The sequence below is a fragment of the Branchiostoma lanceolatum genome, chromosome 8, assembly GCF_035083965.1.
Source record: "Branchiostoma lanceolatum isolate klBraLanc5 chromosome 8, klBraLanc5.hap2, whole genome shotgun sequence".
Lineage (NCBI taxonomy): Eukaryota > Metazoa > Chordata > Leptocardii > Amphioxiformes > Branchiostomatidae > Branchiostoma > Branchiostoma lanceolatum.
This window is the reverse complement of record NC_089729.1, coordinates 10,530,074-10,555,401: the sequence shown is the minus strand read 5'-3', so window position 1 is coordinate 10,555,401 and position 25,328 is coordinate 10,530,074. Positions and strand designations below refer to the sequence as shown.

The 25,328-nt window shown below is 41.3% G+C and overlaps 2 protein-coding genes across 3 annotated transcripts; one reads left to right on the top strand and one right to left on the bottom strand.

Moving 5' to 3' along the window:
• Positions 1-696: 696 nt before the first annotated feature.
• Positions 697-8,008, top strand: LOC136440799 (aquaporin-8-like). 2 transcript variants are annotated; one of them, XM_066436916.1, is made up of 7 exons: positions 697-966; positions 2,557-2,739; positions 4,533-4,626; positions 4,918-5,044; positions 5,869-6,083; positions 6,520-6,654; positions 7,409-8,008. In XM_066436916.1, exons 2-7 carry the CDS (start codon positions 2,592-2,594, stop codon positions 7,467-7,469), a joined length of 780 nt encoding a protein of 259 aa, XP_066293013.1. In that variant the 5' UTR covers positions 697-966; positions 2,557-2,591; the 3' UTR covers positions 7,470-8,008. The 2 variants fall into 2 exon arrangements, with proteins under 2 accessions (XP_066293013.1, XP_066293012.1); XM_066436915.1 differs by having other exon boundaries at positions 699-984.
• A 93-nt stretch (positions 8,009-8,101) lies between these two features.
• Positions 8,102-24,085, bottom strand: LOC136440794 (SID1 transmembrane family member 1-like). Its single transcript, XM_066436903.1, has 26 exons — positions 23,728-24,085; positions 21,336-21,457; positions 20,693-20,851; positions 19,751-19,895; positions 19,043-19,126; positions 18,520-18,619; positions 17,999-18,061; positions 17,722-17,815; positions 17,307-17,356; positions 16,977-17,078; positions 16,558-16,673; positions 15,955-16,028; positions 15,766-15,832; positions 15,332-15,405; positions 15,021-15,095; positions 14,685-14,742; positions 14,513-14,555; positions 14,218-14,292; positions 12,711-12,847; positions 12,187-12,289; positions 11,666-11,745; positions 11,268-11,314; positions 10,439-10,544; positions 9,856-9,966; positions 9,342-9,455; positions 8,102-9,069 (listed from the first exon to the last, which is right to left on the bottom strand). The coding sequence occupies exons 1-26, from the start codon at positions 23,920-23,922 to the stop codon at positions 9,007-9,009; spliced, it is 2,457 nt and encodes an 818-aa protein (XP_066293000.1). The 5' UTR covers positions 23,923-24,085; the 3' UTR covers positions 8,102-9,006.
• Positions 24,086-25,328: the final 1,243 nt, after the last annotated feature.

The window sequence follows — 25,328 nt, the reverse complement described above, 5'->3', positions numbered from 1 at the left end:
TTAATCATTGAAATTTTATTTTGATTTGAAAAAGCTAACGTAAAATACACCCTTCAAATTTAAGAAAAGGCTGATGACAATGAAGAAATAACTTAATTACCAGACATGACTGAATGTGATTCTATCTACTCAATTGCACGGACTACTCTTAATGTGGCAACGTCGCCCTATATAGTGTCTGTTGCGACCGACAACCAACCTGTATGGAACAGAAAAAGAAGCAAACTGGCATTAAGACACGAAAAATAATCCGTTTAGTGTTACAATGCAGCACACGATGACACAGATAATCATGGCCCCAAGGTATAGTGAGGCAAGCCTTACTATACAATATGACTCCGTTCGTTTCTCCAATAAGGATACCTCCTTTGTTCCTCTTATTGCTCTCCTGTTAAATATTCTGCAAGGAAGCGATCATAAGAGCGAACAGACCTAGAATAGCATGGATATCAACCCATAGGAAGGTAGCACCTGTAACAGCTATGGTCTCCGTGGTATGCGAGCTTCAACTGACTCTGACTAGATCCGTAGACAGCATACTGTAAATCCGTCGACTCGTACTGTACGATGTGCTCACTCAAGCGGGTGATGTGCATGATACATGTAGGCAACAAGTGGTGATTACGCGTCACGGGTGACTTCCCACGTTAAGGACCGACAACTAGCTGTTACCAGTCGGGCCAAACTACAGCGTTAACGTTACAATTTTTGACATGGCAACGGCGTCTTGCAGCCGTGAAATGTAAATCATCGTTTTGGTGTACAAATGGTAGGGTTCTCTGAACCAATCGTGGCTGGTGTTAATTTTGGAACTTACTCCGTACTCCTGATATTATCATAAGTGGTTCAACCAGCCTGGCATGGCCCTCTGCGCACGCGTATTGGAGACGTGTCAGTTGCCCTGGAGCCTTACGTCTTAAGTTAAGAAGCAGGGTAAGACCTTGGCCAGCTCAGGCTACGATCCAGGTAACTACTCTTAAGCAGGTAAGCCCACGTCTTGTCCATGCTTTGGGAAGGTGTAAGGTGTTCTTACGTGTGAATAGGACACGAGTCAGCAGTGTGTGAAGCCTGCCGCAGGGCGTGTTGGTTACGCCACATCCCACTGGACGACGATCGCGCTGCGCTCTCGCTGCGACCTAAATTGGAATTGTATGTGTAACCCTTGACTTCGTAATTGGAATACACAGAGCGCAAAAATATGCGTTTTTTATCTATTCGTTGAGCGCTCTGTTAGATTTTAGGTCTCAGAGAGCGCGCGGCGAGAGCGCCGTCCGGCTCGTGGAATGTGGGGGTAACAGACAACTCCGAGTTACCCATAACATCTGAATGGTTCTTTGTATGCCTGAATCCATACGTTTATAGTTTCTGTAAAAAAAAAACTTTTATATTAACATTCTTAAATATGCTCCTTAAGAATGTAAACATTGCTTGAAAGAAAAAAGGGATTCGGTTTCTTGAGTCGTATGGTCTTATGCCTAATACCAAGTGACATTGTATCCAAGTCTTAATTAATTTTATTCCTTGTTGTAATGCAATTTGTTTTTAATTAGACCCTATGTGAAACACAGTTCAGCCGTGTATGCATTACCTATATGGCTGCCATGTTGATTTTTGATCAACTTGAAGTTTAAAGTTCAAAGTTTGAAGTTAAGTCATGTAACTTGTAGAAGATCGGCATGATTAGAGATTGCAATGGCGACATTACGTAGTGTACTTACACATAATAGTGTGTATAAATTTGTGTGGCCCAAGGGCTGCCGAAATGGAGATGGGCGCCGCCTTATGCACCGTCTGGTGCGGGAAGGACTTTAACTTTGATATATATATATATACAATATACTCAATTAAAGAACAAATTCTACGTTGTTGGCCAGGTGCCATTATCTACGACAGGGTTAAAGTGGTGCGACTAATGCGGGTCATGCGGGTAGGGAAACAATGGTGTGGGGACGGTAATTACAAATCCTGATTTTCCCACGGTCGAACATTGCAACAGCCTTAAGCGCAGGCAAAGGCTTCACAACAGACAGTATCATATCTTATATAACGGATTTTCAGACTCCACCCCAAGAACCTTCGCCGAGAAGGTTATAGTTTGCCGAGCGCGTGCGTGTCTGTGTGTGTGTGTACTGTTGTGTATAAACACGATAACTCGAGAATACCTGGATGGATTGTCATGATATTTGATATGTCGGTAAGTCTTTATGAAATCTCAAAATATTTATTATAATTGATGAGGAAAGTTAAAAGTTATATTGCATGATAAGACTCTCTAACATGTGGCACCTAACACCTGTCAGTTGACATGCTGGGGCAAATATTCCCCTGCTGGCAGGGCCTGTCCCAATGGGGGCCCACAGCTACTGGTCAAAACACAAAGAGATAGCTAGAACCTGTATACAACTTGTTTTTGATCTGTACACCATACCTGAAATGATCAAGGGCCATCAAGCTATCATTTTAGTTGGTACTAGAATAACTAAATTGTATATGTGGAGGGTGGGATATTTTTCCCATCTTCAATGCCTCTTCTGAGAATCTCTTCCTTCACTACAGCGCTGAATCTAGGCGACAGCTTCTTGGTTACAACCATGTCCATCAACATGGGTGACGAGCTGACCCACTTGACGCTGGAGAAGGACGACCAGCCGGCCAACAAGTACGAAACTTACGTCATGCCATGTATCGCCGAGTTCGTCGGACTCGTCATCTTCGTCTTCATCGGCACCATGGTAACAGGTGGGTGAGGTGTCGTGTGCAAAAGTTAGCTTTGGTGATAGGTTAGTGAAGTGTCGTGTGCAAAATTTAGCTTTTGTGACGGGGTTGTAAAAGGTCGTGTTATACCATTAGTTTCGGTGACAGGTTATTACTCCGGGAAGGAGGTGTGACCTCCTTCTGGGGTATTGGGATTGCTTTTGCTTGCGCGTTCGCAGCTATAACTCACGATCCCGTCGTCGTATCGGTGTGTAACTTGGCATATAGTGTGCCTGGTTGGGTGTGGTGATGCACGATGTCTTAGTTACACCGTAACTACTTTTATCGTAAATGCAATACTGTAATTGCACCCCTATAATTAATGCTATGTCCCACTGCCCTGCCGTAGACACCGTGCTATAATCCGTTCCGCTTGAGTAGAATACTTCAGGCAGATACGGGGTATAATTCTTTCCAACCTGCTGTGATCGTATAGTTACTGTTACATTGAAAAATAGACAACGTGCATCACCACACGCAACCTAGGAAACTATATACCAAGTTACATACCAATGCGGCAACGGGAATTGTGAGTTTTAGCTGCGAACATGTGCCAAGTGAGCTCCAGTCTGTGTATTAAGTATGCCGTGTCCCTCGCAACTCGCATACAGTATGTGCGCACGGGACGGACGATGTATTTTTACGCACAGTGTGAAAATGGCAAATCTCTGGACCTTCAAACTTACCACACTTGTAGTTTATAATACGGAGGCTGTGACAATGTAAAAAGTTTACACAGGGGATGAAAGATTGTTGAGAAATATCTCTCAGAAAAGTGCGCGCGCCAGTGTCACTTCCGGGTGGTTAGATCCGGTGACCTTTGACCTTCGTGAAATGTTACGATAATATAGATTTGCCTTTTTTATTGCAAATAGCTTGATAGCTATAGATCAGGCTGGCCTGCAATAAATTGTGGAAAGAGGATTTACTGCATATTTGTGATTTCTGATGCATCTTAGTTGTAACTTGTAAGGCTGAATGGTTCGTTGATAATTGAAAAGGGGCCATCTAGATCTAACTTTGTGACTTTTCCCGGAATTTCTAGATCCCATCTGTGCCATGCTGTAAAAACATACTTTTCAGCAGGTTGACCACTCCTGTATTGAAAGAAAAAGATAAACAAACACTTTTTCTTTACTTGCTCTAAAACACTACTTGGACTGAGCAGAGATGCAATTTGTGTGGGTCAATACTTGTACATACTATAAATACTTCACGGAGAATTGTGTCCTACGGACTCTTGTTGAAGTTACGTGTACAATAGTTAGCGTTGGCATGGTGACAGGTCTGCAGAAAATAGCTCTGGTGACAGGTTAGCGACGTGTCGTTTGCAAAAAGTAGAGTTGGTGACATGTTAGTGAAGTGTCGTGTGCAACAAAAATAGCTTTGGTGACAGGTTAGCAAAGTGCCTTGTGCAAAAATTAGCTATGGTGACAGGCAGGGACGTTCGATAAGGATACGTTCGGTCGAATTCGTCGTACGATAGGTCTTTGTCAGTCTCGGATGCGTCGCACCAAACTCAGCTGTCTTGTGATGGTTGAGAGGTTGCCATAGATTTTTGTCAGCGGTTGGTTTTGACATGGTTTCTAAGAAAATCCTACACGAACGACAAACAGATATGACAACGGGTTAGGGCTTAACTTAATGTAACAAATTCCTGGCTCCAAATGATTTTCTCCGTCGAGAAAAATGCCCCTGTATTTCCCAAACTCAAGAATGTTTAGTTTGAACACAGCTTGTCAAAGGTTGTACGCTGAATGTTTGTTCTATCTTGGCAGGTCACACAGCTGCAGGAAACCTGTGGTTAATCTCCATCGCCTTGGCGCACGGGCTCACCATAGCCTTGCTTATCGTCTCTATCGGACACATCAGGTACGGTTATATCAAACAGATATTATACAAGAGAAGAAATGGGTTTTGATAAGAATAGGATGATTTCAAAAACCCGACTGCTACAGCTGTACAATAAACAGATGATCAACTACCAAGACCGGTTTGCCGATAAAGTTGATTTCAGTCTTCACAACTGTACCGAAGAATTGCTTTTGGACGTACCTTTTACCAAGAAATCATATCTAAAGATAAGAATGATTCGTCATCTTTGTCTCGGAAGATATCGATGTTGGATAAGACCTTATTATATAACTTCCTTCTGCATCGCAGTGGCGGTCACCTCAATCCAGCTGTCACCTTGGGCATCACCATTGCCGGTGGGGTCACTGTTCTACAGGGCATCTGTTATGTCATCAGTCAGCTGCTGGGGGCCATGGTGGGAGCGGCATTTACAAGGGTAATGAATCATTGTGTACTGTAAAATTAAACAGTACTTCGTGGAAATGGTCGGTAGTACTGTTTCTCGTATGTCTTGTTTAATTTTAGTTCGCTATCATACAAATGATATTTTGATTGACATTACAAGTGCCCTGCACTCTACGGTGAATGTGACTAGCATTTGAAAAATATCTAAATGCGAAAACACAAACAGACAGACCAAAAACAATACCTTTCAGTGAATTAGTAGCCTTTTCCGTTGACTCTATGACCTGGAATATATGCGTTGTCCGATAAATGACAAGTTCTGCCACCTCTGACGTTTGCGGGGACACCATCTTCCCACTCACTTCCCACCACTCTACTGGCAGTGCATTCCACTGACTACGTTTGTTTGTTTGTTTGTGCCTTTATTTATTCTCGAAACATACTCTAATCGGCCCTCAGGGCCGCTTTTCATAGAGGTCGAGATGAGGAGTGTCAAGGGGTCAACATAACAATAAATAGATAACTAAATGTTTGGTCAAACAAGGTGAATCGAAATTATATCAATAATACAAAGAATATATGAATAGTGAAAACACAAAAATAACAAATGATAATTCGTCGAGTCATTAATCGATAAGTCGATAATCGTTCATAAGGGTCAGTTACTGAGTCCTTTAAAGGTTACAATGGAAGTTGCTGCCCTAGCGGCCTGCGGTAAGGAGTTCCATATCAGCGAACCGGAGTAGGCTAGGAGTACGTACACACAAGAACACAAACATCCAAACACACTAAAACAATATGTCTGTACAGAGGCAATGTATACACCATTTACCAGGTATCGTCTGCACCACTCAGGCTATCCTACCGAACACAACGTACGCTGCCTGCTCCGGAGGGGCGCACGCCATGGGCGGAGGGGTGTCCATCACTGGAGCCATCGTGTGCGAGTCCCTCCTCACCATGATCCTGGTCCTGACCGTCCTGCTGTCGGCTGTGGACTCGTCCACCACCGGCAAGGCCCTGCCTCCTCTCGCCATCGGGCTGGCCGTGCTGGTCGGCATTCTCGCAGGGTGAGTACTAGTACTTGTCTCGTTGATGAAGGTTAGACATCCAGGTAATAAGATGGCTCTGCTAAAACGGGCTGAAGTTTCCACTTTTGTTGCGTTGCCTCTAACCAGTTGTCAACCAATCAGAGACTCTGTTTAATCAACACTTTCGTAATTTTCTGATACGCTGACAGTTGGTAAGAGGCCACTAGAACCTTGTTTAGGCCGCGGGCAAGGCTCTCCGAAAGATCTAGGAGAATACGTTAACCAAACATTCCATACAGTTGTTATAACAAACCTAAATCTTGTATGATGCATGAACAACTCTTCTCTTTGTTATTGTTATTCTGAGAACGAGGATCAAATGGAATAAAGATGTGGAATCTTATCATTCACAAAACGAGAAGCTGAAGTAACTAAAATTGTTATCGTTGATAACTGATTGTCATCACCATAACAGCGGTCCGTTCTCCGGAGCGTCCATGAACCCAGCCCGTGCGTTCGGCCCGGCGGTCGCGGCTGGAGTGTGGAAGAACCACTATGTCTGGTGGGTGGGACCCGTCATTGGTGGTCTCGTGGCTGGATTTATCTACAGGTAAGGTTGATTTGAAATATTCATCGAAAGAAAACTAGTAAAATGAATGTAGATTGAAAAAAGAAATGTCAGGTTTTGCTCTGTGATGTTTTTCATTTTCTCTTATCATCAGTTTTAGTCTCAGAGTAATCTATCATGTGCATGCCTAAATCTGGAATCTGGTGAAATACCCTCAACATACAAATGTAGTCTAATCAGCTACTAAACTATATCGGCTCGTAATTTCCTGCCCTGGATGTCAAATGCGATGCTGTCAAACAGTTGACGTCGTTACTGTTGGTATCAAAACATACTTGTTTCAAGCGTTAAAATACTACATTCTCCTACGCAAGCCTTATCCGCGGCTTATACATTGGGGGAGACTCTGCAAAACCAGACTGAGGTTTCCAATTTTGCGGGCGTGGCCTTTACCCAGTTGTCAGCTTGTCAGAGCATCAAGTTTACCTTAAGAAATAATTTAGGTGATTCTCTGATTGTCTGGCAGCTGGTAAGAAGCTACGCCCACAAAAGTGGAAACCTCAGCATTGTTTACAATCGATATCCTCAAGGAATATTGTATAGGCCGCGGGTCAGGCTCTGCGTAGGTGATCTAGAATGTAGTACTAGTGCTCTGATGCTTGATGCCGGTTTACCATCCTCAAGGTATATTGTATAGGCCTCGGATATACATAGTAGAATGAAAGAATATAGAGAGTGTAAAGTGGTGAAATGTTGCATGCAGAAACTTGTTAGAATTATTCGTTCTTCCCTTCAGGGTGTTCCTGGCTAGTGCGGATCGCCGGCTGATCGCGGGGAACAGGAATAAATATTACTGAAGAAGCTGAGGACCGTCACGGCGACAAAAACTTCCTAGGATCACTCTAGTGGCGTAGTCGCCACACTACTCTTTTACGGGCTGGGAGGATAGTGTTTAGTTGGACGTATAAAGCAACTTATTGGCCATAGATGTTAGCTGGTGATCTGATGGTGCAACGTCTGCTATGAACACATCGGAGTAGTTTAGTGGTTTTAATTGGAACAAGAAATAAATATCTATTAACACACTTCGAAATCGGTGTTGCTACTAAACTAACTTCTATTTATTTTGATGGATACGAATTTACCAGAAACAGAGAAATGTGCCTTGACAAAAGATAAATGTGTTCACCTCAAGAACCTTTATCATAAAGAATACAGTCCGAAGGATCTGGTGAAAAGATGTGCCTGTGACGGTTGACTTTTCCCGCCGCATCTAACTTGTAATAATCTGTGGAGGTCGGTGAAATAGTACATGTGTACTTGGATATTCAGCTTTAACTGTGCACACTCTATGAGGATGTGTTATCTATGCATTAAAGGTACCCATGGAATGTTATCTATTTATTTATAGATCTGCCGCATGAGTAGATAGACAATTTACAAATCCACTGTGTCTATCCATATGTTACACACAAAGCACTAAAAGGTATCAATAACAGATAGAACGTTTAATGTGTGATTGTCATATTACAGGGGACTTCAATAATCTCAAGCGTAAATTCAATAAAATCTTTTGACACAATATTTTTCTGAAAGATATACAAATACACATCAAGCGTTACCATACAGCACGCAATCATAGTGATCTAAGGTTTGTTGATCAAAGGCAACAACTGTTTTTGCGGTATTCGTGGCTGCCTTATTGTTGCCCCAATGTCCGAACGCGGTAAAATTATAAGTTGAGGTAGCAGCTTGCAGAAGTCGCAATTTTACTTCTATTAGAATTATAGTTTTACTTGTCCATAAAAGACACACAGAAAAAACAGAAGATCTAATTGAAGAGCAATACTTATGACTGGATTACATACTTAAAACAAAATACTTTCATACTTATGTTCAGACAAGAGAAGCATATAAACTATCATCCTTAAATTTGCACGTTGTATTTACGTGATCAAAAAAACTACACAGAAAACGGCAACAAATAGTAACTTGTACGCTGGTTGTGAGACACGAATGAAAGCAGCGTTTCCGGATTTGAAAGGCATGGATACCACTGACATCAACGGAAGTAGTTCACACGATCAAAGTTGGCCTTTGTTTTAAATCTTACATTATTTTCAGCACGAATATTTTTCATGTCGCTTTTGTCCTGATGTTTTCAAGAACTACTGGTTGTTGAGCAATCCTTCATTTACAGTTGTAAGCCGTAATTTATTTTTCTGCATTTTTGAGTCAGAGATTTCTAAAAACCCATTTCTAATGATATTTCGCTGCCTAATTACAAGATTTAGACAAGTCTTATTTCCATTAAGTTTACACTATAACGTTGTATACTTTTGTATTTGTACAAATTTTAAGAACCTCCTGATAACATTTAATGGCACTCCAAACTCAGAACACAGCGATCTGGTCCCGTCTTACATAGTCAAGATCGTCGTCCAGTACGAGCAGGACCTGCATGAGAACAAAGGAAGAAGACCCTCAAACATCTGAATAGACATGAGCAAACTTTATGCGCCTGTTGTGCCTGTAATGAGTAATGCTGGTGTACTTAACCATTTATTGCCAAGGATAATATGCAGTCTCAACATTGTCGTATTCGTCTCCTATTCCCAAAGAGATGAGGCCGTATGCATGGAAGTGGTTGTTCTTTATTGCCCCAAACTTTTAAATCAATTGAAATTAGCCATTTCTACCCGGCAACAACTCTAAGGTACAATACTTACAATGTAGGAACAGAAGAGGCTGACGGCGGAGAGAAAGTGCCAGATGTCGTGAGTGTCGTAAAATCCGAGCAGCACACAGGGTCTGTTCTGAGAACGCGACTCTGCCGGCATTTTCTATCAGAACAAGAAGCAAACAAGGTTTAGTCTATTGCCATCGTATCAAATGAAAAGAAATGGCCTACAACGCAAGCCTTTAGTTTATATCAATGCAAAAAGGTTATGTTAATATGCAACTTCATCAACACACATTACTGCAGATATGCAGAAAGTAGAAATACATTTTTGCTACTCTATTCTTTTGGGTACATCGATGATGGTTGTACATCCAGGTAATAAGACAAAACACTGACGAAAGGAATAATTGATGCGACCTGAGCGTTTCCAAAATCTATATACTAAATTGCTTGAGTGACCGTTACCTTGTGTAACGTTTTGGTACGTTCTATTTCCTGTTTATTCTGAATCAAAGGTTTATCTTTATGCCATCTACATCTTACGACTTTCACTGACGCACCTGCCACGACGTGTTGGCTTCTAAGAAGAAGTAGAGAGCAGCGGCCCACACGGCGGCACTTTGTAAGATAAGCAGGCAGGTCAAGAAGCGGATCCGCTCACCGCTTATGATCTGGAGACAGAGGTTTTTTTTTTAAATATCCAAAAACTTTCAATATCATATGCATCTAGACAAAATTTGCATCTTGATAAAGCTTTTGACAAACCTGAAGTCTAACTGATGAAGCCATTATGTTGATTTACTTACAGCCTCTTTAAGTAACGCTTTACTTTGTATTTTAGTCTTTCGATACGAGATATTGGTCATAATACGAAGGTACCACATGGACAACGGTATTCAAAAAGTAGCCTCCTTTGCAGGCCTTTTGGTCGGCGCCGGCGTTTATTTTTTGAGGGAACGCTGATTGTGGGCGGCACTACGATTTCCCCAGCTAAAGTCCCTGGACTGATAAGTTGAAAATCGTGAATCAGCGCTCCCCCTCCCCCCAATAAACGCCGGTGCCACCCAGATGGCCTGCAAAGGAGGCTATACAGAAAGTAGGCTGAAATTTCCATTGCTCAGCTACATGCATTGCAATTTGTACCTTCATGACGATGTAGAAGGCGAAGTAGATGAGTAGGTTGGAGATGACAATCCCGAGAAGGAACGACGCGAAGTCCTGAGGCTGGTAGATGGCACCGCCTAGGGCTCTGCAGGGATGTGTATAAAACAGCTGATTTGATGAATCAGTTTCAAACTTTGGCTGTATAAATACATACATCTTAGGCTACCCAACTGCCCGAAGGCTATAACAAAGATTTTTTTCATTTATTTATTGGTTTGGCTGTTCAGCACACACAGCCAGGGCTGTCCAACTAGCCTGTTGATATTACAAAGGGCTAGATCTGCTGAAAAGGACAAGACAGTACATTCAACTACATTGGCAATTTAGCCTTTGTGATTAAACAATATACAATACAAGAAGTTACAAGGCACAACAGTTACCTCGACATGCATGTGCTGGTTAAGCTTGAGCACTTCCAAGTACAAAGCACTTCGACCATAAAATGTATCCCTGAACAACATTTCGGGAATGCTATTGTACAAATAACAGTGTATAAGTGCTAATTGAAATAGACATCCTTGTTGCCTCCTTAAGAATGAGTGCTATTTGTCAGATTGTAACGATTAAGAATAGTAATAATAACTTTATTGCAAATTCATGCCCGGAGGCTAATTGCAATAATACAAGGAAGTGAGATGATAATGATAATAATAAGGTATAGTACACAGTAATGAAATAAACACAAAGTAAAATGAAAGTCGTCAACTAGCGTAACTTCTAATCTAAACAGTTGTCATTGGGTTTGATTTATTTTTTGTAGTAGTGCTGTTAAATGTAAGCAAATAGGCCAGAGGTGGAGGGTACTTACAACGCCAAGTTCACCAGATTCCCTATGGTCAGTAGCACAAACCTACTCTGGAAATGAAATCGTCAAAGAAAAGTAAAGTGTTATTGTCACTTTATAGGTAGAACTTTGGTACACACTTGAATTGCCCATGCACTTTCATATCATCGCATGTTTATATAAATGCCAAGACTATGTATGACCGAATAATACAATTCAACTGTTCAGTATTTACTTCCAACTTTTACTCTATTATTTCAATTTGGCGGCGTCACAAAAGTTGTACGGTAGGGCTACGACTGCAAATCGGATACCTTCTTATAGGACAGATAAGATTGTCGTAGAACCTCGAATCAATAAAGCTATAGATTCTGCTCATAGCCGTGTTTTCTTCTGATCATCTGTGAATGCCTTGTGCTTACCGTGTACATGGGCTTGCAGTCTGTACACTGGAGATAGTCTGTTCTCAACATGACGTAAGCACGTTTGAACACCTTCAGATCTGTGGAACATGATGGTTACCGTGATTAGGGAGGTCATGAGAGCGTGAAGACGATCATACTTAACCTAATGACATCAGATATTTCAGAAGACATTTGTTCTAACTATGAAGTATTATCATGTAAGTAGTAATAAAATCTAAAAATTACCTGTCGTATCAGTCATATAAGGACCTACCAATCAAAATACATTTCAACGTTTTAGAGATATAGATAGCGAAAATAGTAATTTCATGAAGAGTATGTTGGAGCCTGTGGTGACATTATTGGAAAAAAAATCAACGTTCAAAATCGTCAGTGTTACTTAAGGACCCAGAACTGTACAGAGGCGTACAATGAAAACTATCTAAAACGTAATTTGACAACAATCGCATACATTTTTACTACAAATTGTAGTTTGAAAGATTCAAAATCTTCAATCGAGGAGAACAATGTGTGGTTACCGAAGGACCACCTGCCCATGTAGTACAGCTCCATGTTGAGGAACAGCGTGGCGAGGATGTACACCACCGTGAACACGCCCCAGAACGCCTTCGTGCCGTACACCTGGAGAAAACATCACAAATGGGCGTCCCTGGTAAATACAGTAAGCTATAGACTCCTACAATACTTGAAGGCAACAAGTACTAACCTACGATATTTCTAGTAGAATACGAACTATCGAACACATCAATCTTAGGTTGATACTTTGGTACTTGAAGGCATATGACTATTTCTTGTTATTTTATAACCTGGTGTTATGTACTCAGTGATTGTTAGTATAGTTGATACGTCTACCAGTCATTTGCACGTCATAGATCAAGTCAAGTCAAGTCAAGTCAATGCCTTTATCTTTCTTCGAAGTGCTTGTTCGGCCACATGGCCGCTTTTCAACAAGGTCGAAGTGGATGAGTAGGGGTCACGGATAAGAGTAAGAAAAAAAAGAGAAAAGGGCCTTTATTTTGAATAAATGAACGATCGCACTCACCACCCCGATGACAGCCATGAAGATGACGCCGGCGAAGAACATGTAGGCGGCGTAGGCGTTCGGGTTGACGTCAGGATGCCGCTTCTGGTACAGCTTCAGCATGCCCAGTCCGCCGATGATGTACATGAAGGATGTGTCTGGAATACAGGTATATGCAATTAAGGATGCAGTCACGTTTGGGACCGCATTTTGCTCACCGCTGCGCCATCTAGTGGCGAGAAGTAGCCTCTACCAGGCTCCGCTGATCGCTGGGAAAACAGTAGAAATCGGTTGGTCATCTACTGAACTTCCCTGATAGCGGACTTGGCATACTATTCATTCTATTTGGCCGATTTCTACTGTTTTCCCAGCGATCAGCGGAGCCTGGTAGAGACCAGGCTACAGCCCGCCGATTGTTCGGAATACAAGGACATGTAACTAAGAATACAGTCACGTTTGGGACCGCATTTTTCTCACCGCTGCGCCACCTTATGGCGAGAAGAAGTAACTGCAGTCAACATTGCCCGTTGGCAAGAGGGAAACAACTCATCCAAAATCAACCACACATTTTCAACATCTGGTGACATCATGCCAAGTTCATTATAATCAACATGGCCAGCCCGCCGATAATGTACATGAGCCAGGCAATCGTTATGCAGAAGTGGCCACTAGTAATTATAAAGGTTCGACTTTATATTTGAGTTCAATAAATATAAATAACAGTGTGCCTTCAATGTTTCTTTTTATTCAAATGTAACGTTATTTTTTTTTTTGCTCGTTTTTCGACGAATTCTTCTTCCGACTTGACAACGTAACGTTAACCGTAAGAAAGGTTTGCTATTTCCTCCATCCAAAATAAACCATACAGGTTACTTAGACAGGTTAGGACAATATCTCGTGACGTCGCGTCAAGTCACGTGACTCCTACAGTTATACTCCAGAAAATTACTACAGATTTCAGCTGGGCGTGGTGGCGCGCGCCTGTAATCCAGCTACCTGGAGGCTGGGGTTGGTGGACCGCTTGAGGCCGGGGGTTCTGCGGCGTGCTGTCCTATGGCGATCGGGCGTCCACGCTAAGTTCGGCATCGATATGGTTTCCCCGGGGGAGCCCAGGGCAACCAGGTCGTCTAAGGAGGGACGCACCGGCCCAGGTTGGAAACAAAGCAGGCAAAAGTCCCCGTGTCGATCAGTAGCGGGATCGCGCCCGTGAATAGGCACTGCGTCTCAGCCCGGCCAACATAGTGGGACCCATCTCTTTTTCTCTTTTTGCCCCATTTGTTCATTTCACACGACACAATTAGCCAATACAAACACACTTTTAATATTTGACCTTGGCATCTTGCCCCTTTTTTGTAAATCAGATGCCAACAATTAAATGCAAAGGAAACTGTGATGAAATCTATTCTGACTTGTATCTTTTTGTCAGCCACAAATATATTGCCTAACGTTTATGTATTGCAACTAGAAATGTATGTGTCGATATTTTCAAATATAAAAGATTGAGACTATACGGTGCGCTAAAACATACCGAACTGGAAGTTGCTGTAGTTTGGACACACGTGATAGCAGGCGCTCATGATCCCCTCCATTACTAGTGCAAGGGCTGTGGAGTAGGTGAAAACGAACGATTAGCTGAAAGATGTCACACTTCCTAACTAATGAATCAATCATTATGTGAATGCTATCTTACATGTATGTACGCATTCGAATAAAGATATCCAATTTTTCTGGAGGCTATACAGTAGATTCCAATTAGGTGCATTGTTACGCATTCACACTTACACGGTCTTACACGTACACAAAGAATGCAACGTCATACATACCTATGGCATAGTATAGGCCAAAATGCTTGGGAAGACCATACTCCTGGTGAGGGGAACACAAATTGTGACGTGGTTACAAGGATTCAGGTTGTGGATGTTAAAGATGATTTTAAATGTTACACCCAAGTTTGGAAATGACCAGGATAAAATAATCTAATATGTCATCACCAACCTGTGCCAACTTTGCCTGTATTCCTCCTGCCTCCACTTTCTTCTTGTGAATTCTGTCTCTGTGATGTACAATAAAAAAAGGAATATTCGTCAAACAACTAAACAAAAAAAAACTCACGTTCTCTTATTGCAATCTTGTTGCCAAGTTATTTTCTTTTGAATGCATAATGATCTAGAGTCCAAATAGTTTTATACTGACAGGTTATCCACGTGAATTATGAGCAATATATTTTTGGTTGGCTACAAATATTACAAATCTATAAAAACAATGCTGATCATCAGGGACTCAACACAGCGCGTCGCTAAACATTGATTCAACTGCTTCAAATGAATGTACCTCCTGTACACCAGCAGCATGAGCAGGAACCCCAGCATGACGAAGCCGATGTTGCTCCACACGTTGTTGAAAGCCCTGTACGAAAAATGAGAGTGAAACAATCCACTACACTGGGTCAGACAAGGCAGCTCTCACTTGTTACTGTTGAAAACTAAAGCTATCATACCATAGATCATTTTCTCTTGTGATGATCAACAAAAATAAGAAGAGCAAGATAAGTTTTGTGTATCCTTATTACATAATGTACTTGTTATAGCATAGCAGAAATGATTATGAATGCGGTAGAGGCATGAATATTCCAGTTTGCTTACGATAGAACTCCGTATGGATGGATGCAGAGAAAGTTGTAATAGCACAGATCCTGGTCGCCGGTCCTGTTCATCATCTGAAGGTGGAACATCATCAAAGTGCTATACAGTGGTTTTCACAAATCGTTCTACCTCTACAGGTATACTGCCAGTATATATATTTATTTATTTATTTAATGGATCAGCATGTACATGCCAGGGTTGCCCAACTAGCCGGAGACTATTACTAAGGGCGAACCCTGTATATGTGTTATGTTAGTGTTTTAATGTTGGACAATGGCTTCAGGGAGACTAGTGGCTGTATGTTTAAATGTACTCACTAATGGACATCAAATAAATACAACACAGTGCATGAAATACATGTTCTGTATTCGGTAATAGATATAAGGGATGAATATCACACGTGGTGGCTCTGCAATTGTATAGAGTTCACTTACGACTTGGTAAGTGAAGACCAACTGCATCACGGGAAGAGCGTAGAAGACGGCAATGGTGATGAGATTCCTTTGAACAAAACGAGTTATTGGGGATGGCGTACGTAGTGCATAAAACTGCAATACAGAACATCAAAACTGAAGCATATCTATTAATTTGATAGTAATTTGAGAAACAGACGTTTTTCTTACCTGTTGTACAGCCTAAACTTCTTACTCAGCCTCTTGTCTTCCTTTCGGGAGAGGTCGGCAACGTAGAGGACACGCTGGGGGAAGGTCAAATAAAATATGAATTTCATAGGTAGCCTCAAGATTGGACGAGTGTTAAACATTGACTCAAAGGTCCATGTACATGATGATAGTACGTCATATGAGTGACTGGTACAAACAGTCATCTTCGGCAGCAAAGGACGAGTACCAACGCCTAGGGAAAAAGTTGCTTCCGGTTACCCAAAAGACCCTATAGCAAAACCTGACATGACATCCCTGGCCTTTTTTGGGTGGACCACTGGCAAGGGACATAACATATTTGATCTGCCATCTGAGTGGTGTACTTCAAAATAGACTTTCTATATGTTTGTATGTGTTGGATTATTTCCGCCGAAATTTGAAAAAAGAGAATCCCTACTACTTTCGGAATTTGGATCCTAATCGGAAACATAACATAAATTTTCCTAGGCCCAAGAGAACTGTTGGTACGATTAACAAGACTGTTAGAGAGCAAATTTTGGTACGAGATTGAAGTATCCTAGGAAGTTTGTATCTACAATGTCACAAAAGTAGATATATAATCACCTTTGTCCTGTAGATCTCCTTCTCGGTGTCGATGTCGTCGAGGGTGTCATAGCTGCTGATGTCCACAGACTCTTTCCTCGGGGGTTCGGCGTCTTTCGGAGTGGTCTCGTGGGGCGCTGGACATCAAAGGTTGGTACAGTCACAGCTTAGGAGTTATCATTGCGAATCAAAATAATATCATACGCATTGTAGTTTGAGCGGCTATTCTATTCATGCTCTCGTTCGCTCCTCTGAATACTTCCTTATCAAATAGTGTGGCATCCGCCCCCATCTAAACGCTTGACCCTTGCGAGTGATCTGAGGAGCAAACCGGTCTTTAGAATAGGATGGATACCAGGTTACATTTTGTCTGAAAATGTTTGTTGTCAAATATCCCACAGAACACACATGATCATACAAAGGCTACGTTATATACTTACGCCCGTCGGAAAGCACCTCATCGTCCCCTGTTGCCCCGTTCCCTGTTGCCCCGTATGACGACTTTCCATTCTCGGTTAGAGACTTGTTTTCTGGTGGAAAATCTGGAATTTCGAAACAGAAATCGGTATCTTAAGGCATCAACTGTACTTCTCAAAGAACGGTTAAGAATGCTTAATACTTCGGTGAGCATATGTTGATTAATATATGCTATTGCACTTCTTAGGCAGCCTTCTGACTTCGTGTCACTATTGTTGATCAACTGCGACTTATAAAAAATTACTCTCTCCGGAATAAATTCCCTCCCTATTTATGTAGATTATCTGACTTACTGTCCTCAATCGAGTCCATCTCACGGTCCAGGTTCCCATTCCTGCTCTCCCTGCATGGAGACATGAAGAATTAGATATCAGTCACCAACTGGACACATGCATTCACCATTTCTGATAGATTGCCTGGTATCCGTTCATATATTCAGCTACCTGGTCCCTACGCCAACAATAGTTACTCAAGCAACTGGATAAAATTTCGAAACAGCCAGACGTTTCAGATAGCATCCGCTGTCTTTCGTCAGTGACTAACCTCCTTGCTAAGGACAGATCTGGCAGAACTATAGGCTTTATACCAAAACTCGGAATAGATATGTTAATGAAGTGAAGGAAATTTCAGATCAGAACGTATTTGTCTGTTTGAAACAAAAGAAGTCAACAGAACGCCGTTCCTATGAAGTAAAGAGTTGGTTCTAACCTGAACCACGTGCCCAGGATGACTAGTCCGGACACCACATAGAACAGCCCGAAGATGGCCAGGGCCGCCAGGACAGCGGTGACGAAGTCAGCCTCTGTTACATGAAACAACAATCCTGCATTAGTTCATTGTCCTCTCTATCGAAATGAAATACGATAATTCAGCTACAATATATCCATGAACAACGGAATTTCTACAAATGACTTTCAAAACACAGGGATCTCAGCAATCTCCAAAAGGCCCTACAAGGAGATCTTTCCGATATCGAATCTCCAACCTGTGAGAGACTCCTCCACGTGAATTGTAACTTCCTTCATCATCGGCTGCCTGTCCATTCTGCCTGCAAAATGTTATTCAAAAATTCTATTAAAACATTCGACTGACTTTCTGGCACATAAAAATTTCACATAGGGATGGCAAATGTAACAATCTTTCCTCTTTCCTACTGCTGAGCCCCATAAAAGTTGGATTAGTAGCTGCGCATGTATTAGTTACAAAACACCAAGTGACCGATACAAATACACGTAGGGAAAGAAAGGACAAGATGATGATAAACATGGGTAACTGAGTTTGTGTGTGCAAAGGAGAAGCCATGCTAACTTAGTGTGTTAATATACTAACATAGTTGATATATATACAAGGACGTGAGTTTGGGCGGGGTAATGCACCAGGTGCAGTGGCGCCACACCAGGCTCAAGTAATTTGAAACGTCCATATGAAAAGTGTATGAAGGCTAATGCTAATGTCATCATAATGTGCCATAGTTTATCATCATCATTTGTCATACTTCTGATGTACCTGTGATGGGCTGTATCATGGCAGCCTTGCCGGTACACTCAAACTCAATCGGCTTCACCCCAACCACCAGGTAGAACTTCCCGTCTGGAAAATGTTCCTTCTGTTTGAGGGGAAAACACAGCGTAAACAGATAGGACGGAGTCAGGGGAGAGTAGAACGGCGACATTCTTTGTTTTCTCATCTTTAGTACGTACATATAATCATGTATGTATAATGTAAACACATATATATGATAGCATTGTCATATGTAAACATCATGTAAAGCAGCTGGGTGGTGTTGTCGCGTACTGGTTCAAAACAAAAAGACAAACTTACAGCGAACATTACTACGTAAACGGACACATGTACATGGTCAAGGACAGTGAAAAATAGATGGACGAAAATTATATGTAAAAACAAAGCCTACGAATATTAATCAAATAGAAAATTCCAACGTACATATCATTGAGAATTTTACTGACTTTGCTAACGTAATTGAATCTACATGGAACAAAAAATGTCTATTGGAACCTAACGCACGTACCTGTACAGTAATGGCAGCTGAACTGGTGAAGGTCTGAAAGATTCCCGAGAACTCGATGTTGCTGTCCAGGTCATAGACTGGGCACTGGATGGACCGAAAGATGGAAGGCATGACTTCCTTGAACATTTCTTGGCAAATTAGTTTAAAAGAAATCAAATTGTGATAGTACTATTCATGTAGACATATTTCAAAGTGCCAGCGAAAGGAAATTTCCTCCATCATTCGCCAAAAATTTGTTGTTGTTTTTTTAAACAATCTTTACATAAATTGTATATTATGTGCTCTTTGGTGCGACAAAGTAGCAACGAGTCGTGACGTCACAGAAAGGCATCCTTGCCATACTACATGTAGCTCATGGGGGAGTCATTTCTGTGACGTCATGACCCATTGCTAATTTGTCCCACCGAGGAGCACAGTGGGCAAGTAATGTAAAGATTGATGATGATCCACTTTGTTCTGCAGCTCAGGTAGTTGTGGAAACAACCTCTGCTGGCTGCATTCAGTTTTTCTTAGAAATTACTTAAGCTTGTTAGGTGTTTTCAAAAATTAAGAGCACATTTTGGGGTGAATGATAGAAAGAATGTAGTTCATTTGGCACTTTGATTGTACCTGTTTGCCGTTGTTTATCAGCTTAATAGCTAAACTATACACCAGATTTCAGTGATATTCCCACTGATGAAATGAGGATGTGAAAGAAGGGTTTCTGACCTTTGCCCTTTGCAGGGAGAGTACGGAACATTTGTGGTTCAGTGACGTTGCCCTGACAACCACGGTGTCCACCTGCTCAGGGAAGCTGAAGCTGAAGTACTGAGGCTCGGCGGGGGACACCTCGATATCCATCGTGTCGTTGTACCTGTAGGGAAATAAGGTGACAAGGGGGTTTTGTATCTAATAGATAACTTTATTGCGCAACAATTGTACAAGGTACAAAGTATGGCTGGTACATAACTACTGCTCTATATATCTATATCTAAGGGTTAGTCTACCTAATCAAGAGTGTATAGTATGGGTTTAGAATGGATTCTTACAATCATTGGAGGAATTTCTATCGTCTAAAATTCTTTAATATATTTCCTATGCATACCATGCAGGGGTTGTCACATGTCAATATGTACTTAAGTTTGCTATTTAAATCCATTGAAATAAATCCTGGTATACAAGACGATAGCCTTGTGTACAGTGAATTACGCATATCAGAATATTTAGGGCATACATCAAAAAGTGATATTCGTCTTCAATTAGCTCTGGACAAATTGCAAAATGGACAAACCCTCTGGTCGACAGGAATTTTTGGAATCACCCAGTTTATATGATATGTATGTACTAATATGATTTAGTATGATTTGATAAATATAATAGAATAGAATGGAGCAAATACAATACGATACTATACAATAGCAAACAGTAGATGAACAGGAATAAACTCAATATAGAATAGAGTATAGTATAGTAGATAGAACAGAGCAGAACAGAACAGAATAGAACGAACTAGAATATAATAGAATGGAATAGAATAGAATGGAATAGATCGGATTGGAATGGAATAGAATAGAATAAAGAAAATGGAACATTCTTAGAGCAAATGTTTATTTTTCAGACAAACCACTTTTATTATACAACCAAGTGGCATGGGACACGTTTAAACCTTACCTGAAGTCGAAATCATCCACTTTGGTCACCATGAGCGAGTATGACACGTTCGCCGCAGCTGATGACGTCAGTTGTACGTAAACTGTCTTGCTGACGTCAGCTCGGCTTTCTTCCACCTCCGCGGGACACAGGGTGCGCTCGATCTCGTTGAAGAGGTAGCTGTGGGGAAAATACAGTTATAAAACACGGTAAGTACATATAATATCCATGATCAAATATCTATGATTATGAATAAAAATGTGTAGATTTTAACGATGTATGCCACAGCCATTTCCCATATGGGATTTATCATCTATAATGGACGGTCCCATAACTTCCAACAAATCTTTATATGTCTCATTATGCAAAAGCGAGCCATGTTTGTGTAAATCGGGCATGGAAGATGTAAAGTCATTTCCAACTCATCGGAAACTCCCCCAAAACCGCCACACTCGTTTAGCATTCGTCAAAACGCAACAGTTTTCAGACAACCGACACGAAGTTATAATATATGGTGCTACCCTTCGTCGTGAAAATTCGACAATGTGTCATTCCATCTACTATTCAGCATCTATCCGAACCTAAACACACCACGACCAGACCTATTAGATATCAACATGCTGTATGCTGCCTGTGCAAAGTCCACAGAAAGTGGTGTCCTTACTAATCTTCCACCCGTAGCGGGACCTGCCATGACAGGATGCCGTCCTCCTGCCGCACCACCACCAGGAGCGGGTGCGACTCGGTCGCGTCAGGGCTCGTCACGTGCAGCCGTACGGCCTCCGTCTGGGGGAGGAACAGAGAGGGCTGATTATAAATCAAAGTTATGTATGAGAATATCATTTCGGAAATCACTCATATTCAAAACATCTGGTAGCAACTGGCTATATATAATGTCTCAGACAGCCAGCCAGCAAGCCAAGAAACCTACTGACAGACCGACCGACCGACTTACCGACTGACCGACCGACCGACAAACAAACAAACAAACAAACAAACAAACAAACAAACAAACAAGTAGGTAAGTAAGCAAGCAAACAAATAAACAAACAAACAGGCCGATCGATCAAGTAATACTTCACAAAGCAGTAAGCAAAACATGATCTAGAAAAAAGCGACAGAAAGTTATCTAAATGCATGAAGCCACTGATCAATGAATCACTATAAAGATCAATCAATGGGCTGACAATATCTAGGAAGTTAGGAACAACACATTCAGACCAAAGCAAATCGTAAAAATGTTGGACACATAAAAGAAATTTTTCAGACGTGAATGCAAAGGACAAGAAAAGCAAAGAGAGTGGATGGATCGATACTTGATATTCGCTCTTTGGAGCTGCAAAATATTTTTTTATAAATGTTATGGACGTCATCTTACTTCACTATAAAGCTTCATTACAGTCTTCTTCTTGATTCATCATATTTAACTTCCCGGCAAGTGCATTTTACATTCTGGTTAGTTCCTTCCGGTTGAAGCGTCGTGACGATTTGCGTAAATGGGTTATTAATAGCTTACGGTATATAAACAGGTCTACTCCATTCAGCACTGGGGACAGAGATCGCTACCACTTTTTTTCCGAAATAGAAAAAAAAAGCTTTACATTAACGTTTTATATAAAGCTACGTGTTGCAAAAAAAACAAACCCAACTAGAAATAGAATGTAGAAAGAAAGGGAGGAAGGTAAAGGAAACAAAAACAGCAGACTTATCTTGGTAACGCCCTCTTACATTTGAAACGGAATAGCCAGAAGGCAAATGATAATACATATTATATCCGGACAAACGAAGGCACAGACACCGGAGCATTAGAAACAATACAGGTAACAGCGTAAACGAGATCCATATGTTTATTTCTTTAAGTACTCCATTGAGTCTTTGTATAGGGGCAGCTGTGCATATTCACGTGTCTAGGCTTACAGATTAAAGCCTCGGGCGCCATTTTGAAACCGTACCTTAGCCTAACAGGCCAGGGACCGTTAGTACTACTGTATATCAACAACTTAGAGAGAAATTTCACTACAAATTTGTAAAATAAAGTCAATGTTCTAAAATAGGAAGTGCAGCTTTTCATGCTTGCTCAAGAGGTGTCTATTAAACACGTTTTTGTTTTTCTTAATTTGTAGTACGGTACATCCAACATATTTTCGTGAAGGGTTGCTAACACATGATGACCCAATTCCTGACGATAAACGAATCGAGAAAGAAGGTCTATTTCTAAGGTCACAAATCCCCAATGTGCACACCTAGAAGACTGTCTATTATAGCTTAAAGGCTCCGTGTTCCTCCGACAATTAGGTAAATTTAGAATCGGACGTAGCGGCGCCTCACCGCGACAGCCACCTGTTGCGCTTCGGTGCTGTTCGGAACAAGCACTTTGTTCGCGGCCTTCCACAAACAACACGCTTCTGACCCCGGTCAAAGGACAATTCATACGAAAGGACTGCAGTTCTCTTCAATTATGCATACTGAGCGGAACATAGCCTTTAAAAAGGAGAAGTTGTACAATTAATTAAAGGTATTATCATAAGTTCTTACTGCAGTTCTCTTCAATTATGCATACTGAGCGGAACATAGCCTTTAAAAAGGAGAAGTTGTACAATCAATTAAAGGTATTATCATAAGTTCTTACTGCAGTTCTCTTCAATTATGCATACTGAGCGGAACATAGCCTTTAAAAAGGAGAAGTTGTACAATTAATTAAAGGTATTATCATAAGTTCTTAGCCAGTAGTAAAAGCGTATACGAAAGTATCGTGTACGTACGCCTGTATCGAAATGGCATGACGAATATGACTTTACCACCTCATTTGTAGGTGTCCTCTCTTTCGCCTCGACTAATCTGGAAAATGAGCCTGCCACAACACGAGGTGACCTTTTGATGAAACACAGCGACCAGGAAGACATAATATTTCCCATGTGGATTTCAAAAAAAAGATCCGGCTTACACAAACATGCATGATTTCCTACACGGTATGCCGACAACACACAGGTCATCCACCCTACAAGCCGTCACATATGTTTCTCTTACAACGAGAAACCATCAGATAAAGTTGTTACCGTATTCGGCGGTTCTTGGTAGGTGAATATGTAGGTGACCTCCTCCCCTGACCCCACGGTACCGTTGTAGGTGAGGGAGAAATTGGCGGGGACGGTGGATAAAGGCTGCGTTCCGGTTTCGGACACAGACGTCGCCAGCAAAACCGTCCAACTCAACACCGTCGCTGCTAGAAGACAGCGCCCACGTCCCGCCATATTCCACAGCTTAAACCAGATCTTCCGTTTAGTTCTGAAGTGGTATAGACGGCGCAAGATGCCGCGGCATTGCGAGAATAGCCGTACCGTCTGTCAGTGTGTACGTGTTCTCGGTACAGCTAGCTGCGATTCCGGGTAGGGGCGTGCGGACGGGGTCATGTGATGATGACGAAACCGTGGGTCATTGGCAGCGCACAGTTGTAAGTGCAGAGACGTGCCTCGGGGTGAATGAATGAATGAATGAATGGATGGATGGAGGTCGTGGATGTTTGGTCAGGAATCAGGATGTGCAATCTCCAAGCATGCCTGTAGGCATATCGATTTTGACCGTTTGTTAGTGAATTCAGCCATGTTGATTTGATTACACTATATGGATGGCATCCGCGCGCATTAATCAGCAAATATACTCCGTGAATTGCAAAAGATACATCGGGAAACGTATAGTATTGTCGTAGTATGCCAAACAAAATTGCAAAGTAAAAAAAGATGTGAAAGAAAAGAAAAATCTATAATTCGGCAGACCTTACTCTGTCTGTGTTAATAAATTTGTTCAACCTTCCTCACCACGTAGATTTCATAATGAAGACAACCTTTTTTTCCAAGCGTTTTTATTCGCTTGCCCGCATCAGTTTTGGGGTTCCCAGTGGATGTCATCCATATATTCAAATCAACATGGCCTTAACAGTTAATCGACGACCGGGAAGCGCGCCTCTTAATCGAACAATTCATCGACTAGAATGAATGCATGAACGACCTTTATTGTACGTTTATGCTCTTAATCTTATAAGCTATATACAAATGTTTAAAGTACAGGTCATGGTGATAAAGCAGAAGTATAATTACAGTGATATCGAAACGTGATATCTTACTGCATCTAAAGACTAATTAATACCGCTATACACGGGTTCAATTTCTTTTCGCTTGTATATGTATGGACATATGGGACTTATAATACATGGTTTGTTTAGTTCCGTAAGGAATACGAATTTTTCTGTGCTATTTGAATATTCAAAACTAGGAAACTTAGATTGTATACAATTGAATAATGTGAAGGATATAATGCATCACCCTACGCAATCTCACATTTCATTGTTTCACTATTTAGACCAAAAGTTAACTACTACTATGTTAGCTGGGAGCCGCTTTTGTGTTTCTTTTTTAAATTTGATATTGCCATAAAACGTAAAAAGAAAGGTTAAAACCGCCATAGCATGATTGTAAAGGTATTCGCTTTTATTAATAGATTTGATTTTGCCTAGTTTCATTACTCAAACGTGATTAAAAAAACGCATAAGTTATGCATGTAACTTTAGCACTAGCAGTCACCGTCTCTCTCTTATACTTTTATTAATGTAAAGTTTAACCGGGCCCTGATAACAACATATATACAGACAAACAAGCAATCA

Bases quoted from the DNA above. Each gene is read 5' to 3' on its own strand.
- LOC136440799 (XM_066436916.1), top strand. From the start codon at position 2,592: ATGTCCATCAACATGGGTGACGAGCTGACCCACTTGACGCTGGAGAAG. The intron at 5,045-5,868 runs GTAATGAATCAT...TGCACCACTCAG, and splicing joins TGGGAGCGGCATTTACAAGG to GCTATCCTACCGAACACAAC. The intron at 6,084-6,519 runs GTGAGTACTAGT...TCACCATAACAG, and splicing joins CTGGTCGGCATTCTCGCAGG to CGGTCCGTTCTCCGGAGCGT.
- LOC136440794 (XM_066436903.1), bottom strand. From the start codon at position 23,922: ATGGCGGGACGTGGGCGCTGTCTTCTAGCAGCGACGGTGTTGAGTTGG. The intron at 21,458-23,727 runs GTAACAACTTTA...TTCCTCCCCCAG, and splicing joins ACCAAGAACCGCCGAATACG to ACGGAGGCCGTACGGCTGCA. The intron at 19,127-19,750 runs GTCAGAAACCCT...CGGTCCATCCAG, and splicing joins TCTCCCTGCAAAGGGCAAAG to TGCCCAGTCTATGACCTGGA.